We start from the raw sequence: 17,312 nt of genomic DNA on the forward strand, positions 1-17,312 counted from the left end.
AGCTCTCAGGTAGTTCTTCCAATCCTTTTTTTTTTTTTTTTTTTTTTTTTGAGACGGAGTCTCTCTCTGTCGCCAAGGCTGGAGTGCAGTGGCGCGATCTCAGCTCACTGCAAGCTCTGCCTCCTGGGTTCACACCATTCTTCTGCCACAGCCTCCTGGGTAGCTGGGACTACAGGCACCCGCCACCACACGTGGCTAATTTTTGGTATTTTTAGTAGAGACGGGGTTTCACCGTGTTAGCCAGGATTGTCTTGATCTCCTGACCTCGTGATCCACCCATCTCGGCCTCCCAAAGTGCTGGGATTACAGGCGTGAGCCACCGCGCCCGGTCAGTTCTTCCTATCTTTAACTTGAGTCTCTTAAGCTGTGGTCTGCAAAATGAGCTATCATTGTCCCTTCAGTCATTTTTTCTTTGACTTCCTTACGTGATATTTTGGCAAGCATTCTTTCATGTATGCATGAATACAATTGCTTAATACCTCTGTGCTTTGTGTCTGTGATGGCCTGGAGACTGTGCCAGGGCCAGAGATCCAGCAATGCCATCTTGAGAGTCACTGTCCTTGTGGAATACAGAGTCTTAACGGAGGGAGAGGGGACAAAAAATAAAACTATAAACAGAAATAACTGATTCACATTTTCGACATGTGCTCTGGTAGTGAAATGCAAGGTGCTAGCGAATACTTACTGATGGAGAAATCAGAAACACTCTCAATCACAGAGTGGGATTTTGGCTGAGAGTTGAGGGATGAGAAGTCGGCCAAAGGAAGAGCATTTCTGACTAACAGGGATGCAGTGGGCTAGAGTCCCACATCGGGAAAATCTTGCTGAACTTACGAACCTGAAAGGAGGCCAGTGCAGGTGGCAGGACGTGGGGAGTGGGAAGAGAAGGGGGCCGGCATCTCTTCTGAAAAAGTAATAGCCCATAACCAGAGAACTCCTGCCTGCCCGATTTCCTCAGCATCCTTCCCATCCTCTCATCTTCCCGCTGCCCAAGATCTACTCTCTTAGCCCCCAAATCACTGGTGTCTGCTGATGTCAGAAGAACAGAAGGCATTTGAGACCCACCTCACGCTCACCTTCCTTCAAAGGAGACTTCCCACAGTTCGTTGTGTTTTTAAATAGAGACCTTGAGATTACACTCAGAATGCCCAGGAAGTTACAAATACGTTTACATAACCCTCCATCCCAGCAAACCTACCCTCAAGAAATAAGAAGAGCAAAGCTACAGGTACAAGGCTGCCTGTTGCAGAGCCAAACACTGCTTCTGCTTCATTGTAAGTGCTCAGCACATGTTGACAGAGTGAATTATAGCATTGTCTAAAATAGTGAAAATTCAGAACCAGCCCCTACCACCAACAGAAAGGAAACAGTTCAGTCGATTATGCTACACCCACATACTTAAGTATTGTGCAGTCCCTTAAAAAATGATAATTATAAAGACAGCCACAAAATGAAAAAAATGCCCATGGTAGCACATTGAGTAAAAAAGAAGAATGCCAAATTCCATCAACTCTGTGATCACAGCTTTGTACAAATTCTTGGTGCATGTAGACACAAAATGAAAGGAAAGGGAAAATATCCAACTGCCAACATGCAATAGGAGTGGAATGCAGAGTGATTTCTCTTTATTTTTTGATCACAGATATTGTTACATTATTATGTGTACAATGAACCAGAAAAAAATGAAAAAAATAAAAAGATAAAATTTCTTGAGATGAAAACTCTTTTATAAGCCAGTCAATCGGGAAGCCTCCTTTGAATACATTCTCAGCCTTGAGGCAGGTGTTGTAAAGGGAATACAAAAAAAAAAAAACATATTTATGACACAGACCTAACCTTTACATCAGTTGCTTTCTCTCTCTTTAGGAGGAGAGAGATGATTATGAGTGAAACCAAGCCGAAGCCTTAGAAACCTTGAGTTGTGTGTACCTAACTGCAAGGGCTTTAGAAATAAGGAAAAGAGAAAGATCAGAGAGAGCATGACAAGATGGACAGCCCCTCAGGTGCACTTGAAGGTTGCGATCGATTTCAGTAGGTGGAGGGAAGCGTGAGAGAATCCACACAAGGGAATCTTGGACAGAACAGGGCAGATAATAATAACCACGCTTTGTTGATCTCCTGCCATCCTGCTACGAGTTCAATTAGACCATTTTATGTGCACCTGAGACAATCCTGCAAGGTGAACATTCCTCATTTTACAGATAAGGAAATTGAGAGGTAGGACCAGATTTGGCCTTGGAGGTGTGTGAGTCTATCAGCTTTTTTATTCTGCAAAACTCCTCTTGGTTTACAACAGGACTTGAGGAAACTTTTGGGTGTGAAGGATACGTTCAGTACATGGACGGTGGTGAGGGTTTCACAGGTGTGAACATATTTAATCTCTCACCAAATTGTACACTTTAAATATTTACAGTTTATTGTATGTCAATTATATCTCAATAAAGCTATTTTAAAAACCTGCCTTTAAAAAAATCAAACAACATTTGAAAACTTCATTGGGTGGAAATGGGTACACAATATTATTTCAGACCTTTTGTTCATTCATTCATTCATTCATTCATGTAGAGATGCTTCTCGACTTACAATGGAGTTACATCCCTGTAAACCCATCAGAAGCTTAAAATATAACGAGTCAAAAATATACTTAAGGCCGGGCTTTGGTGGCTCCTGCCTGTAAATCCAGGACTTTAGGGAGGCCGAGGCAGGGGGATCACTTGAGGTCAGGAGTTCAAGACCAGCCTGGCCAATATGGTGAAACCCTGTCTCTACTAAAAATACAGAACTTAGCCAGGTGAGGTGGTGGACACCTGTAATCCCAGCTACTCAGGTGGCTGAGGCAGGAGAATTGCTTAAACCCAGGAGGTGGAGGCTGCAGTGAGCCGAGATTATGCCACTGCACTCCAGCCTGGGCGACAGAGCGAGACTATTTTTAAAAAAAAAAGAAAAGAAAACCCACAAAACACAACATTTCCAAACTTCATTGGGTGGGAAATGGGTACGCAATATTATTTCAGACCTTTTTTCATTTATTCCTTGTACAGATGCTTCTCAACTTACAGTGGAGTTACATCCTCGTAAACTCATCATAAGATTAAAATATCATGAGTCAAAAATGTATTTAATACACCTAACCTACTGAATATCATAGCTCAGCTTAGCCTACCCTAAATTTACATTAGCCTACAGTTGGGCAAAATAATCTAACACAAAGCCTATTTTACAATAAAGTGTTGAAAACCTCGAGTTGTGTGCAGTCAGGTATACACAACTCAGGATTCTTAATGCTTACTAAATACTGTACTGAAAGTGAGAAACTGAACAGTCGTATGGGTACATCACAAAGTTGAAAAATTATTAAGTGAGACCACTGTAAATGGAGGACCATCTATATTAGTGACGCCTACAAACAGACTATGAAGATAGAATGGTGAGCAAAACAAGCAAATCCCCACGCAAGACAATGGGTTTGGCAGCTGATACGGAAGTAAAGAGCACTGTGGGGGCACAGGTGAGCAATGCCTAAATGGAAGCCTGAAGAACACGTGGGAGCTCTGTTTTGGATCTCATACATTTTATGAAGTAAATACTGTGCTTATTTTTCAGAGGGAGGCAAGGCAAGCCTGGTTAAGTAAATGTCACACAAATAGATATGACGGGACTCAGTTCCAGGTGGCTGTAGTTCCAGAGCTTGTGATATTTCTAGCACCCACACTCACTCTCACAAAGGAAGTGAGGGCGGCTTGCTCCTCAGCCAGGGAGGATGCCAGATTGCCTGTATTAAAGCATGCGGTTTTGTGAGGTGCTTGGATGGTAGGACGGGGTTAGATCAGAGCTTCCAACCTCAGCACTGTGGACATTTGGGGCAGGATCATTCTGCTATCGGGGGGCGCTGCCTTGTGCATTGTAGATGTTGAGCAGCATCCCTGGTCTCTACTCATTAGATGTCAGTAGCAACCCCCTGCCCTTCAAGTCATGAAAATATGAAACGACTCCAGACCCTGGTGGAGAACTGGGCTAGATTGATGAGGCTCTTGAAAGCTCTTAAATGGAGTAAACATTGCATTATGTCAGAAATGTAGAATTCTTTGCAGATTTGAAGCAGTTAAGCACTGTTTTGAAAGGGGAATCTACAAAAAGACTGATCTGGCTGCCGTGTACAAGAATGGTGAGAGAAGAGATCTCCAAAATCAGGAGAATGAGTAGCAGAAGGGGCAAGGGAGAGGCCGTGCCTATAGAGATTTTGAAGGAGAACAAGACAGAATGACCTATGACTAGGGAAAATACTGCACGATGAGACCAAGACTTCTTTTCCTTTTTGTTATCAGACAATGAGCAATGGAAGCTATAATGACTTCCTTTAGACAAGATAAATACAGTGTGAGAGTGAGAACTCCAGGGGGCCTGCATAATAGGCCAGGGAAAGTGGGACTGGAGCTCCATTGAGCACAAAGCCACTCCCTTAGGCTGGATGTGGTAGTTCACACCTATAATCCTTGCACTTTAGGAGGCCAAGGCAGGAGGATAGCTTGAGGCCAGGAGTTTGAGACTAACCTGGGCAACATAATGAGACTCCCATCTCTAAAAAACAATTAGCTGGGTGTAGTGGTGTACACCTGTATTCCCAGCTATTTGGGAGGCTGAGACAGGAGGATCTCTTCAACCTAGGAGTTTGAGGCTGCAGTGAGCTGTGAGCATGCCACTGCACTGCAGCCTGGGCAACAGAACAAGACCCAGTCTCAATGATTGAAAAAAACCACCCACTTCGAGCATTTTCCAAATGACCGACATGGGCTGGCTCTGGAAGTTAGGAAACTGAGATAAAGCACAATCTCTAGCCAAAGGAGCACAAAGCCCACAGAGGAAGGAATCAAACTCCCGATCGAGGGGGAGCAGCTAATTGTTCAAATGACTTGAATCCTGCAGATTCCAGTCATAAGTGAAGCCAAGGGGTATAAGCTCAGAAAAGGCAGAGATCAGACCGAACTCCTGCACTTCTAGCACAATGCCTGGCACATAATAGGAGCTTATTTTAAAACTAGTGGAAATTAGTAAGAGTCTAATCACCTGGAAAGAATAGGGACAAAGGGATCTAGAAGGCATTCCTGGAGGTAGTATTGCTAAGTACATATAGGAACTACTAATAGTAAACACTTACCAAGAAGCCTACCACACATCAGCACTGGGCTTGGCCTCCTGTGAGAAACCTGTCACGTGCCGGGTGCTGTGCTTGGCACTCTGTAAGAAGCCTACGGTGGAGTAGGCATTGTGGCCAGTCCTCTATAAGAAGCCTATTGTGTACCAGGCACGGTGCTTGGCACGCTGTGCAAAGCCTGCTAAATGCCAGGCACTCGGAAATAGTCTCATCCTGTGATGGTTAAAGCTGTGGCACAGATGAGTTCTCAGAAAAAGGGATCCAGAAAGAGAAAACAGAGTGGAGAGCCAAAGACCCAGCTGGAGAGCAAAGTCACCATAAAGGGGAATTCTTTTCTTGGCAAGGTCAAAGGGTTCCTCTCTAAGTACTGGCGCTGTTGGAACCTACTGCCACTCAAGAGAAATTCTTCCCTGATTTGTGTGGGCAAGAAGGAAAGAGGCAGCATTCACCATCCAGGGGCCGGGGCTGGGGACACAGGAAGGACAGACATGAAGGTCTTAGATCAGCAACTCTGAAATATCTTAATGCGGAATTTGGCTCATATAATCCCCGAGCTGGGGCTATTTGTGTTTGCTTTTTAAATCCGCAGAGATTTATGGCAGCAGGGAAAAGCACACAGAGAAATTGCTGCATTTGGCCTTCTGCCACACCTTCTTTGCTTTTATGTAATAATCATACATATGCAGGCAGTGGTGAACACCCCCGGAAAATGGAGTCGGGGGCCACAGAAATGATGAGGATGGTCCTTGTTCCTCTGAAGAGCCTTCCAGCTCCACTTCTGATTTTCATGATTATTTCATTAAAAGGGCTACTGCAGCACTTTTCAATGTGGGTGTAACTGAGACAGGGCCAGTCCCAAGGCTGCTTATGGGACCAGGAACATTCTAAATAGACCCAACTGAGTCCAGTTCAGTACAATCCTTTTAGGGGGTCTGTCATGACTCAACAGAGATGGAGCACTTTTCAATTTTGAAATTCTTACCCGAAGGAACATTTCTACCCTTGAAAGGAGCAATAGCTGCTGGAATGGTTTGACGGAAAGAGCAAAAGCATCCTCACCCTCAGGTGCTGAGAATGATATCTGCCTCTGCCCAACTTCTCCCCCTCAGAATCCACCTCTCTACCTCCTCCCACCCTCCACCCGACCACTGACCTTCAAAAGGATGCAATGACGGCAGGAAGGAGAGGATTTGTGGTTCTGTTGACCCCCAGACATGCAAGTGATTCAACTGTAGAAATGCCGAGAGAGAGGCATGGAAGGGGGCAGGTGGCCTGAATGTGAAGGAGACCCACAAGTGTCTCCTGTAGTGTTAAGCCCAAGGAAGCACCCCCCAGCTTTTCTCATCCGTGCTGGCTACCTGTATGGCATAGAAGTGATAATGGTGGTCGCCTCGGGGTTGGCCTTACCCTACGAAACCCTACTTCGCCTTTGATTCCCTTGCCTGGTTTCTAGATGTGATGGAACAAACTAAGGTCTTCCCACTCTATGCAGTGGGCCCTGGGGTGAGTCACCTGGCCCTCACTGAGCCTCGTTTTCCTTGTCTATCAAATGGGGATAATGATGGCCCCAGAGTCAAAGGATTGGCATGAGGCATAAATGTAGCCGGGACAACAGAGCAAGACCCAGTCTCAATGATTAAACACGAAATTCTTAGTATTCTACTTGGGACATAGTAATCGCTCAAGAGTGTGGCACACTCTCTTTGGAAGGTCAATAGCATCAAGCCTCGGCTCCAGTAATTTCTGGGCTGGTGTCTCCACCCACCCTGAAGGTTGAGTTGGAGAGGTTTTGCATACTCTTTCTTTTCATGCCCTTTTCCCAATCAAAAGACTTAAATTTGTGGCATTTTGAAAAATGGTAATCAATCAAAACTACCATAGACCCAGAGTTTACCATGAACTGGGCTCTGTGTTCCATTTGCATCGATTCATTCAAGCTTCATAAAGAAAATGTAGGCGTAATCACCATCTTCCCCTTCCACAGTTGGGGAAACTGAGGCACAGAGAGGCTAAGTAACTCAACTAAGGATCACACAGCATGTAAGTAGCAGAACTGAATGTTTAACACTGAAATAAAATGTATATTCCTAAGCCCAGTACTGTGTTGCCCTTGAGCCACCCCTCTCCCCTGCCTACCCACCTCCATGTTAGCTGTTGATTGTGATAGCCAGTCTTAGGGTCCTTCTAGAAGGAGTCAGTGGTCAGGCCTCCTGATTGCCATGGCTGGTGTCCCAAAGCCTTCTCACTGTCCTAGGTCAAGCTGTTATACTATTCTCTGAGAAGTGCCTTCCCTTTTTCACCTGGCCAATTTCTGCTCTGAAAACAGACCTGGGGAGAAGTGAGGGAGACAGAAACACAATTACCCAGCCCATAATGCAAGGTGAAGACCTGACCACCAACCTGAAGCCCACCAACCAAGAGCCCATGGGGTCCAACTCCCGCCTGCCTCTCCAGCCCAACCTCAAAGCAAGCGGCCCTTTGTTTTCATATTCCAGCCACACTGGCTGTTTCCCAGTCTTCCTCCCACCATAAGGCCTTTGCACATCCTGTTCCCTCTGGTTCCCTCTGCTGCCAACCCTCAACAGAGGGTCATCTTCCAATGCTCGTAAGTTGCTCCATTGGAGCAGTGATCACTCTGTGTTTGGTTCATTTATAGATGTCTGCCCTTGTAGACCATGAGCTCCTGGATGCTCAGGGCAGACTTCCGCCTTCTCTGTGTATTCCCAACTCAGCATGCACAGTGCCTAGCATGTAGTAAACACTCAGCAAATGGTTATCCAGTGGCTGGAAATTAAGGGTAAATTTGTGGGACTCTGAACTTTGGTCTCTCCTATAAACTCGGGGGGAAAACCAGCTTGAAAACAGAAATATTTCGGTCTAGATGTTTGATCTAGGCCAAACTTTGATCAAATGTAATCAGACTCTGAATGTATGTGTATTTATTTCAAGACAAAATTTAAGCCTGAATTCTTCAAAGACTAAATTAAATTGGCTGCTTCTCAGAGCTGCTTGCTAAAGTGATGCTTCCATACTTAACACTGGCTTGGATATTTATTAAGTCTTAAACTCAGACTGGTGAAAAGGCCATCATCTATGGAGTTAAACTAGACCTAGAATTGAATTCCAGCTGTGCTAGTTACGTAAGCTTGGGCAAGATTGCTGCATCTGTAAGCCTTGATTTCATTTTTTTTAAAGTGGAGTTAAAATGCCTGCCTCATAGGCTTTTTGTGAGGGTTAATTATGAAATAGCTGTTATATAGGAGAGCTCTGAAATATGAGTTTCCTTTCCGAGGAGGCACACATATAGAGACACAGAATAGCAGTCTTAAACTGTTTTCTTCATCATCTTTCATTCATTCAGTTACCCATTCATTGAAACACTTGTGCAGTCCTCTGGCCAATCACTATTTCTTGAGAAGCAATACTATATCCAGCAGGAAGAGAAGGGCCATAGATATTATAAGCAGCAGAAACATGCTCCAAGGGGCTTAAATTTTGGTGGAAGAGAAAGTCAATAAATAAATAATTATAACCTATGATAGGTACTAAAAAGAATCTCCAGTGTAGACACTAAAGCATAAAAGAAACTAAAATGGAGATCGTTTTAGGTGGACTGATTAGTTACAGCTCCTCTGGGAAGATCGTTATGTGAGTGAGGTCTGGAGGATGAGAAGGAGCCAGCTCTTAGGAGAGCAGAGGATAGGCTCTCCAGGCAGAGAAGACAGCACATGCAAAGGCCCTGAGGTCAGAAAGTTCTAGGGACAATCAAAAGGCCAAATGCCTTGAGCTGTAGGTGGGAGGTGAAGACGGGGAAGTGCACAGGAGTTTATAAGCCACTGTTGGCTATCGGCATGCCCTGCTTTTCTGCAGAACCAGAGTCCAGCGGACAGAGCAACAGGTCAAGGTGGGGCTAATACAAGGAGATAGGACTGGCACTTTGTGGGAGAGAATGTGGCCTGCCAAGAGAATGCAGAGGTGAGGGGCATCAGAGGATGAAAATTCAAGGCGGGGCAGACCCATCAGGGGTATAGCAGGAGGTATGCATGGCCTAATATTGGTGAGGCTGCTTCTGAACACAGGTGGGCATCCTACAGGCAAGGGGAGAGGTCTTGGAGAAATGCAGTTCACTGAGATGACTTGATGGCTCAGGACGGCTGGCTGGTAAAAGCAGACCAAGACCCACTCCCACAAGAGTGAGCAAACTTAGCAGAAAACAGACCCGGGCAGAGGTGAGGGAGACAGGAGCACAATTACCCAGCCCATAATGCAAGGTGAAGACCTGACCACCAACCTGAAGCCCACCAACCAAGAGTCCATGAGGTCCAACTCCCGCCTGCCTCTCCAGCCCAACCTCGAAGCAAGCACCCTTTAGTTTTCATACTCCAGCCACACTGGCTGCTTCCCAGTCTTCCTTGACCACAGGGCCTTCACACATGCTGTTCCCTCTGCCTAGGACACTATTCCTTTCACTCTTTACCTACTTAACTCCTTCCCTTCCCCAGGGATGCCTCTCTGATAGCCCTGATTGGGAAAATTCTCCATTTACACAATTCTAGAGCCCCTTAGTGGCATGAGACCACATTTCAACTTAACATTTGTGTAATTATTGGTAAGTATCTGCCTCTTAAATGCTCCAAAAAGAGGAGAAAGCAATACACTACATCCTCCAGTGCCTAGTGCAGTGCGCAGTGCTGAATATGTAATGAACAAATTAATTTTAAAAAAATGCCAGTTTGGCTCCTAAGTAACTGGCTTAGATCAGTAATTCTCAGAGTGTGGAGCTGGAATTAGCAGCGGCAGCAGCACCTGGAAATGTTAGAAATGCAAATCCCCATCACAGACCTACAGAATCAAAGAAGGGAAGGATTGCAATCTTTGTTTTAATAAACCCTGCAGGTTATTACAGTGCACACTTAGGTTTGAGATCCACTGTCCTAATTACTTTGTTTTGAACTTTCAGGTGAGACTTAAGAGGACACCCCTGTGCAGATAAGAGCTCTATTAAGCAGGAAGCTAAGCTGATCATTTTGGATGCGCCTTGGTAGTGGGCTGGATTTTGGACATGACATGAGGGCTTTTGAAGGGCATAGTCACATAAAGACTCAGCTGCATAGGGAAGCTGAATTAGTCTCTGCACCCAAGAGATGTACATGCAGTTTCCTAGTTAGTGACACTATGGACACAGGACCCAGCTGTTGACACATGCTGCAATGCCTAAATTTTGCTAGGGTGAACCTGGGGGTAGAATAATTGAGGTATTTGCTAAGACAAGTTAATCCTGCAAACTTGAAAACACAAGGAATGCCATTCTCGTCTGAACAGAGCAGGGATCTGCCAGAATAGGGATCTCTGTGAGCATGAATATCTTCCCCACAATCTCCAGAGCCTTCCCGTTCTACAGCCCCCTCCTGCATATCTTCTAAGAGTGGGAGCCCAGTAAAAGTTGCTTACATGCATTAATGAGTGAGTGAGTGAGTGAATCACTGAATGTATAAATAAATGAATAGAAGAAGAGATCAACAAATGCTTTGTCTAATGCAGTACAAATGTGGCTTCTTTCTACTCCACAACCTCCCATTGCTGGAGGAAGTTCATCTCTATTTAACCCTCTTCCTCTTAGACATTGGAGGAAGACCTGGACATTAGAGGAAGAGAAGCTTACAAGTTAGATTAACGTGCTTTATGTTTTCACTGTAAAGGGAGGTTAGGAGGGAGGAAGGCCAGTCCCTGCTAGAGAAGCAGCCCCATGAAGACAGGGAGCATACTGCTTTGGTTCACTCTATCTCCAGCACCTTGAACAGAGCCAGGCAACTAACCTTTGCTCTACACATAGGAGTTGCCTGAGCCTCCCCTTTTGTCACCTCATTTCATTCTTACCACAAAGAAACATACTAGCTCCACTTTACAAAGGAGAAAGCTGAAGCTACAGAATTTGAGTAAAGGAGCTAGATACAAACTCAGACCCACTGACCCCAAGTTCATTCCTCCGACCCAGGCTGGGTCCCAGTGCCAGCTACCAGCCAGACTCTTAGCTGCCTCCAGTTTTGTGAAATTTTTATCACTGGATCCGGGAAGATAAATCCACCTCCTGGGCTTCTGCCCTATTTATTGCTACTCCTGGAGCTGTCAGGGTTCCTTATTCTGGAGTCAAACGATATGACACAGGAAAGGAAAGGGATTGACCGTCTGGCTCCTGACAGGTCACAGAATTTTGCTTTGCCTTCTCACCATTTAGAATCTCTGCTGAAGGTGTGGACATCGTTTTGGACTGCCTCTGTGGGGACAACACTGGAAAAGGTCTCAGTCTTCTCAAACCCTTGGGAACCTACATTCTATATGGTGAGTGCTAAACAAGAGCAGGGACATGGCCTGCAATAGGTAGCTCTGCATATGTGCCTCCAAAGGCTCTGAAAAGTGAATTGTGCTGATATGTTGGGGTAGTGGGATGGGGGTGTTTCATTTTTTAATGTTTCCTATAATGTTTCTATTACTGTGAGTTATTTTCAATTATAAAATAACATGTGCCTACTGTCCTATGTCCTATTATGTCAAATGGGATAAAGCAAGACCAAGCCAATGTGGTCACTGATACGAGTAGAACCATTAAGGGACATCACCCGTAGAAGGCAGCACAGGTGGAAAATATGAATGACTTCAAAGGAAGTTCAGAAATAAAGAAGGCATGAAGGACCAACAGTAGTATGGGGAAGGGTGGCTAGGATATGCAGGTTTTAAGGGAGGATTTTCACTATTTGAGAAGAAGTTGTGAAGTACACACTCTTCTTCCCCTAAACTACTCCTGAGCATCCCACTCAAGACAGAAGCCTTGGATAGATGGAACTCATGTCTGTTCTTCTTCCCCTAAACTCTTCCTGAGCGTCCCACGCTAAGACAGAAGCCCTGGATAGACGGAACTCATGTCTGTTTCCATCTCTTTCTACATTCACTTCTATGCTCTTAGAGTGGAAGAGATGTATGAAAAACAACTGGAAGAAGATTTTCTCCAGCAAAATGAGGCTCCAGGGCCTCCTTTCTCTTCTTTTTCTTCTTTTCTGTCATAGGCATGCAAACAAATTTAAACATTAGTCTCCACAGGCCGGGTGCGGTGGCTCACGCCTGTAATCCCAGCACTTTGGGAGGCCGAGACGGACGGATCACGAGGTCAGGAGATCGAGATCATCCTGGCTAACACAGTGAAACCCCGTCTCTACTAAAAATACAAAAAATTAGTCGGGCGTGGTGGCGGGCGCCTGTAGTCCCAGCTACTCTGGAGGCTGAGGCAGGAGAATGGCGTGAACCCGGGAGGCAGAGCTTGCAGTGAGCCGAGATCGCGCCACTGCAGTCTGGCCTGGGTGAAAGAGCAAGACTCCGTCTCAAAAAAAAAAAAAAAAGAAAAGAAAAGAAAACTGAGTTTTAATTCTGGCTAACTCAGAAAAAACCACTCATTTCCCTGCTATTTCCTGAAGAGATTATAAAATAAATATTTGGGAGGTATAAATACGCAAGCATCTTTTTGTCATCTTCAGACCATTGTAACAGAAAGAAGGCTGAACTCACCAGAGGCAGGTAAACAGCCCATTGCTGGAGTGTTCCCATAATCTCAATCATAGCCATGTATTTCCTTTGAAGTGGACGTGTAGTTTACTATTATCAATGAGAGCCCCTGCACATTGCAAGGATATCGGATATGACTAACATGTGAGTCAAATGCAGATGGACGATGTAGTCATCCTTACTTATCATTTACCAATAATTCTATTTTTGTCCCAGTTTCTTGATGTCATTTTGGTGAAATTCAACTTGATTATTCAATGTGAGTAGTTCACAATTATCTAATTCATTACATTGATCACTTGGTCACTAATTAATCAAAGTCTAGTACTGGGATGCCCAGTGGTACTCACCCCATAAAAACAGAAGCAATGGTTCACTATTATGCTGGTGCAAGGATAATTGCCATCTTTGGCATTAAAAGAAATGACAAAAACCACAATTACATTTGCACCAACTGAATAACTGGCTACTAGTTTGCCCAGGCTAAATAGTGTAAAATACACATGATTATTTTATCAAATAACTCCTCTCTGAGAAGAACTTACTCCCAAATCTTTGGAGACAAGGCAGGAAAGTCATTGAAAAAGCACATGTATGGTATTTGAATGTTCCCCATACTGTTAAGAGCTCTCTCACTGCCCCCTCCTCTGCCCCCAAACCCTATAAAGGGTCTTTTCTCTCCATATGAGAATCTTAGGGAATCTTTCCCAACTCCACCTCCCATATGCCCTCTGAATACTGCTTGTCCAATTGGCAAAACTCAGTTTCTCATACAACTTGTCTCAGACCTCTTTGGAGCTGACACATGAGTCACACCATTTCTTTGGTCACTGGGCCTCTTTTCATTCTCACCTGTGAGCTCCTATACCCATTTTTTCCAATCCATCTATATTCTAACTCTGCTCCACCTCTCCCACCAGTTAGGTACCCAGCCCAGGTCAGAGCCCCAAGCCCCTCACTTGCTGGGGAATCAAATTCAGAATCACAAAGTAGATTCACTAAGGAGTTCCCTTCTCAGTCTCAAAGAACAAACCTAAAAACACATTTCAGCAACTCATCATTTTATTCAAACGTTGGCCTACATCATATTTCTGCTACATGCCCAATTTTTCAAAGTAATAAGATGGTCACCATGAGAAATGTCACTTTCTCTTTGATCAGGGACACTCAGCTAAAATAGTCAACTTGATGCCTCATTCTCATTCCCCTCACTTTGCCAAGGCTTAATTAAATTTGTTTCCAAGATTTTTCCAGTTCCGGACCAAACAATTGCCATTTTTTCATGCATAACAAGAGACGTCAATTTTCATTAGCAATTGCTTAATGTGGGAATCTTTCATTTCAGGCTCATCCAACATGGTAACTGGAGAGACCAAGAGCTTCTTCAGCTTTGCAAAATCAGTAAGTATCCAGGCACATCTGATGTCCCGTGGTGGCATGTTGATTTGCATGCTGTGGGCTTTGTTTTTGTTTGTTTGTTTTGAGACGCAGTCTCGTTCTGTCGCCAGGCTGGAGTGCAATGGCGTGATCTCGGCTCATGGCAAACTCTGACTCCCTGGTTCAAGCGATTCTCCTGCCTCAGCCTCCCTAGTAGCTGGGATTACAAGCATGCACCACCACACCCAGCTAATTTTTGTATTTGTAGTAGAGATGGGGTTTCACCATGTTGGCCAGGATGGTCCCAGTCTGACCTCGTGAGCTGCCCACGTCAGCCTCCCAAAGTGCTGGGATTACAGGCGTTAGCCACCACACCCAGCTGTAGGCTCTTCTATCATAAGGCATTAACTTAATCTTGTCTTTCATTTTCATCATTCATTTCCGATAAAACCTGCGCTCCTACCCTGTTCCCTGCAAATGGACAGGACCAGAATTTAGACTACTTTTGTCGAAATGAAACAGAGAGGTGGGAGTGTCAGAGAAACTCAAGAAAGCTACAGCTTTATTTCAGTCAAAATTGCTTAAGTGTTGGTGTCTTTAATCATTGGTCAAAAATGAACTTAGCATTAGGGCATTTTCTTTGCTCCACAGAGTGGCCAGCCTTTCACTTTGCTACTTTCTGACCGGGTCTCTGGGGGTACTTGAGATTTCTCTGTGTCCCCATCCTCTTGGAGATAGAAATGAGGACCCTATGACCTTAACAAGATCCTGAGGTGACTTGTAGACTCGGGCAAGCTCATGAACCACTCTCTTGGGCGATCATGCTTTAAATATGGTGGTTAGTTTGTCAGCCATTACGAAGCAACATCCCTGGGCATTCACCTCACTACAAACTGACTCTGATCTACCTTCCTATCTCAAGGTATACTTGCTAGAATTATACTGATGTGGGCTTGAACTTTTTTGAGACAGCGTCTAGCTCTGTCACCCAGGTTGGAGCGTGGTGGCGTGATCTCGGCTCACTGCAACTTCCGCCTCCTGGGCTCTAGCAACCCTCCTGCTTCAGCCTCCCAAGTAGCTGGGATTGCAGGTGTGCGCCACTATACCCGGCTAATTTGTGTATTCGTTTTGGTAGAGACAAGGTTTCACCCTGTTACCCAGGCTGGTTTCAAATTCCTGGGCTCAAGCAATCCGCTTGCCTCAGCCTCCCAAAGTGCTGGGATTATAGGCGTGAGCCATCGCACCCGGCCAAACTTGGTTTTTTAAACATCATTTCAGCACCCCTTCCCCAGCCCAAATTCCTTCTCTTCTTTGAAATGAACCACCAGTACCCCAGCACCAGCCTATATTGCTTTTTTTTCCTTCTTTTTCTTTGCACATTCCAGGGTATTTTTTTTTTTTTTTGTAACTTCAACTTTTTAGATTCAGGAGGTACATGTGCAGGTTTTTTGCCCGGGTATATTGTATGATGCTGAAGTTGGAGGTACAAATGATCCTCTCATTCAGATAGTGAGCATAGTACCCAACAGTTGGTTTTTCAACCCCTGTCCCCCTCCCAGTCCCCTTCAGGGGTCTGCAGTGTTAACTATTCCCATATTTAAGTCCATGAGTACCCAGCTCCCACTTATGAGAGAACATGCAGTATTTGTTTTTATGTTTCTGCATTAATTTGATTAGGAAAATGAGCTCCAGCTGCATCCATGTTGCTGCAAAGGACATGATTCCATTCTTTTTTATGACTGCATAGTATTCCATGGTGTATATGTCTCACATTTTATTTATTCAGTCCACCATTGATGGGCACCCCTAGGTTGATTCCATGTGTTTTCTAATGTGAATAGAATGGCAATGAACATATGAGTGCATGTGTCCTTTTGATAGAACGATTTACTTTCTTTTGGACATATACCCAGTAATGAGACTGCTGGGTCAAATGGTAGGAACTTTTATGTTTACCCCTCCCCAACAGGGGATTGCTGCTTTTCACAAGGGTTTATTTTTGCCCCCTCTACTTTTGGACTTCTATGTACCAGTGCAGCATCAATTGATCCACTCACTTGACAAGCATTTTCCGAGCACCTGCTGTTTGTGGTATTGTGCCAAGCACCGGGCTATCACAGTACATAAGATAGGTGTACTTCGGGCCTTTTTGGTTCTTATATGCTAACGAGGGAGACAAACCCAAAATAAGCAATATGTATTAATAACATGATTATAAATGGCTATTAAACCTCTGAAAGGGATAAAAATCGACTGCTAAAATAGAAAATAGCAGGGTGGCTGGAGGCAATTAAAACGAAGTGGTCAGGGAAAAGTATGGTAAGGAGTTTGGAATTCATTCTAAGTATGGCACTATGGGGTATTCATATGCCCTCGAAGTGCCAACATCAGCTGCCAGAAACTTCAGCCCCAAACGTTCTGGAATGGATAATACTCCTGCACTTGCGAGATTCGAATCAAAGGTCCTCTCTTTGCATTTGGGCTTTAAAATATGGGTCAAGGATCATCCTGACTACGGAGCCTACAGGAGGAACAAGAGTGGAGTGTAACGAAGGATGCTGTCTGGAGTGTGTCCCCTGAAGACAGGCTTTGTGCCAAGCACAGCTGCTGTGTTGCTGTGGCTGTAATTAACATGATGTTGACAGACTGCTGTGGGTAACCACACTGGTCCCAAATTACATACAATTGTAAGAAGTGTTTTCCCTTTCTCCCCTAAATGCACAATCCCAACACACAGTGTTAATGAAATAATTGCAGCGTGCCCATGCTCAATGAAGGCATTCATAAATGCACAGCCAGGATGGAGATGGAGATTCCTCTGCCCAAAGCAGGGGTTCTTATTACCAGAACACTTTGTACCTGGAGGTCAAGAATGAGGATGTTTTCTTTTGGAGGCCTGCTCAAACACTGAGCGTCATTTGGAAGAAAACTGAAGAGAGGGCCTACGAAGAGGTGGAACTTTGCTCTGAAAAGTTCTAGAAAAAAAATTTTTCAATGTACTGAAGAGACACTTAGAAATTAAAGTTCGACCGGAATTATACAGGAATTTCCCACTCAGTTATCTTAATGATGTTGCATCTTAAAATCACTGCAGAGTTTGTGCCTCACTATTTGTCAAACATGCCATTTTCTTTCACACCATAACAATGATGATGCTAATAGAGGACGTTAACATTTACAGAGCAATCTGACTCTGAATTTGGAGCTCTGATTCACTAAACCAAAAACA

At 44.5% G+C, this 17,312-nt stretch overlaps 1 protein-coding gene across 1 annotated transcript in view; it reads left to right on the forward strand.

Moving 5' to 3' along the window:
• Positions 1 to 17,312, forward strand: part of VAT1L (vesicle amine transport 1 like) — a 193,355-nt gene that overhangs the window by 75,665 nt on the left and 100,378 nt on the right. The window contains exons 5-6 of the mRNA XM_012505583.2: positions 11,388 to 11,491; positions 14,052 to 14,107. Coding sequence (XP_012361037.2) covers positions 11,388 to 11,491; positions 14,052 to 14,107 — 160 coding nt within the window. The remainder of the gene's footprint in view (positions 1 to 11,387; positions 11,492 to 14,051; positions 14,108 to 17,312) is intronic.

This window comes from Nomascus leucogenys, chromosome 2, assembly GCF_006542625.1.
Source record: "Nomascus leucogenys isolate Asia chromosome 2, Asia_NLE_v1, whole genome shotgun sequence".
NCBI classification, from domain to species: domain Eukaryota; kingdom Metazoa; phylum Chordata; class Mammalia; order Primates; family Hylobatidae; genus Nomascus; species Nomascus leucogenys.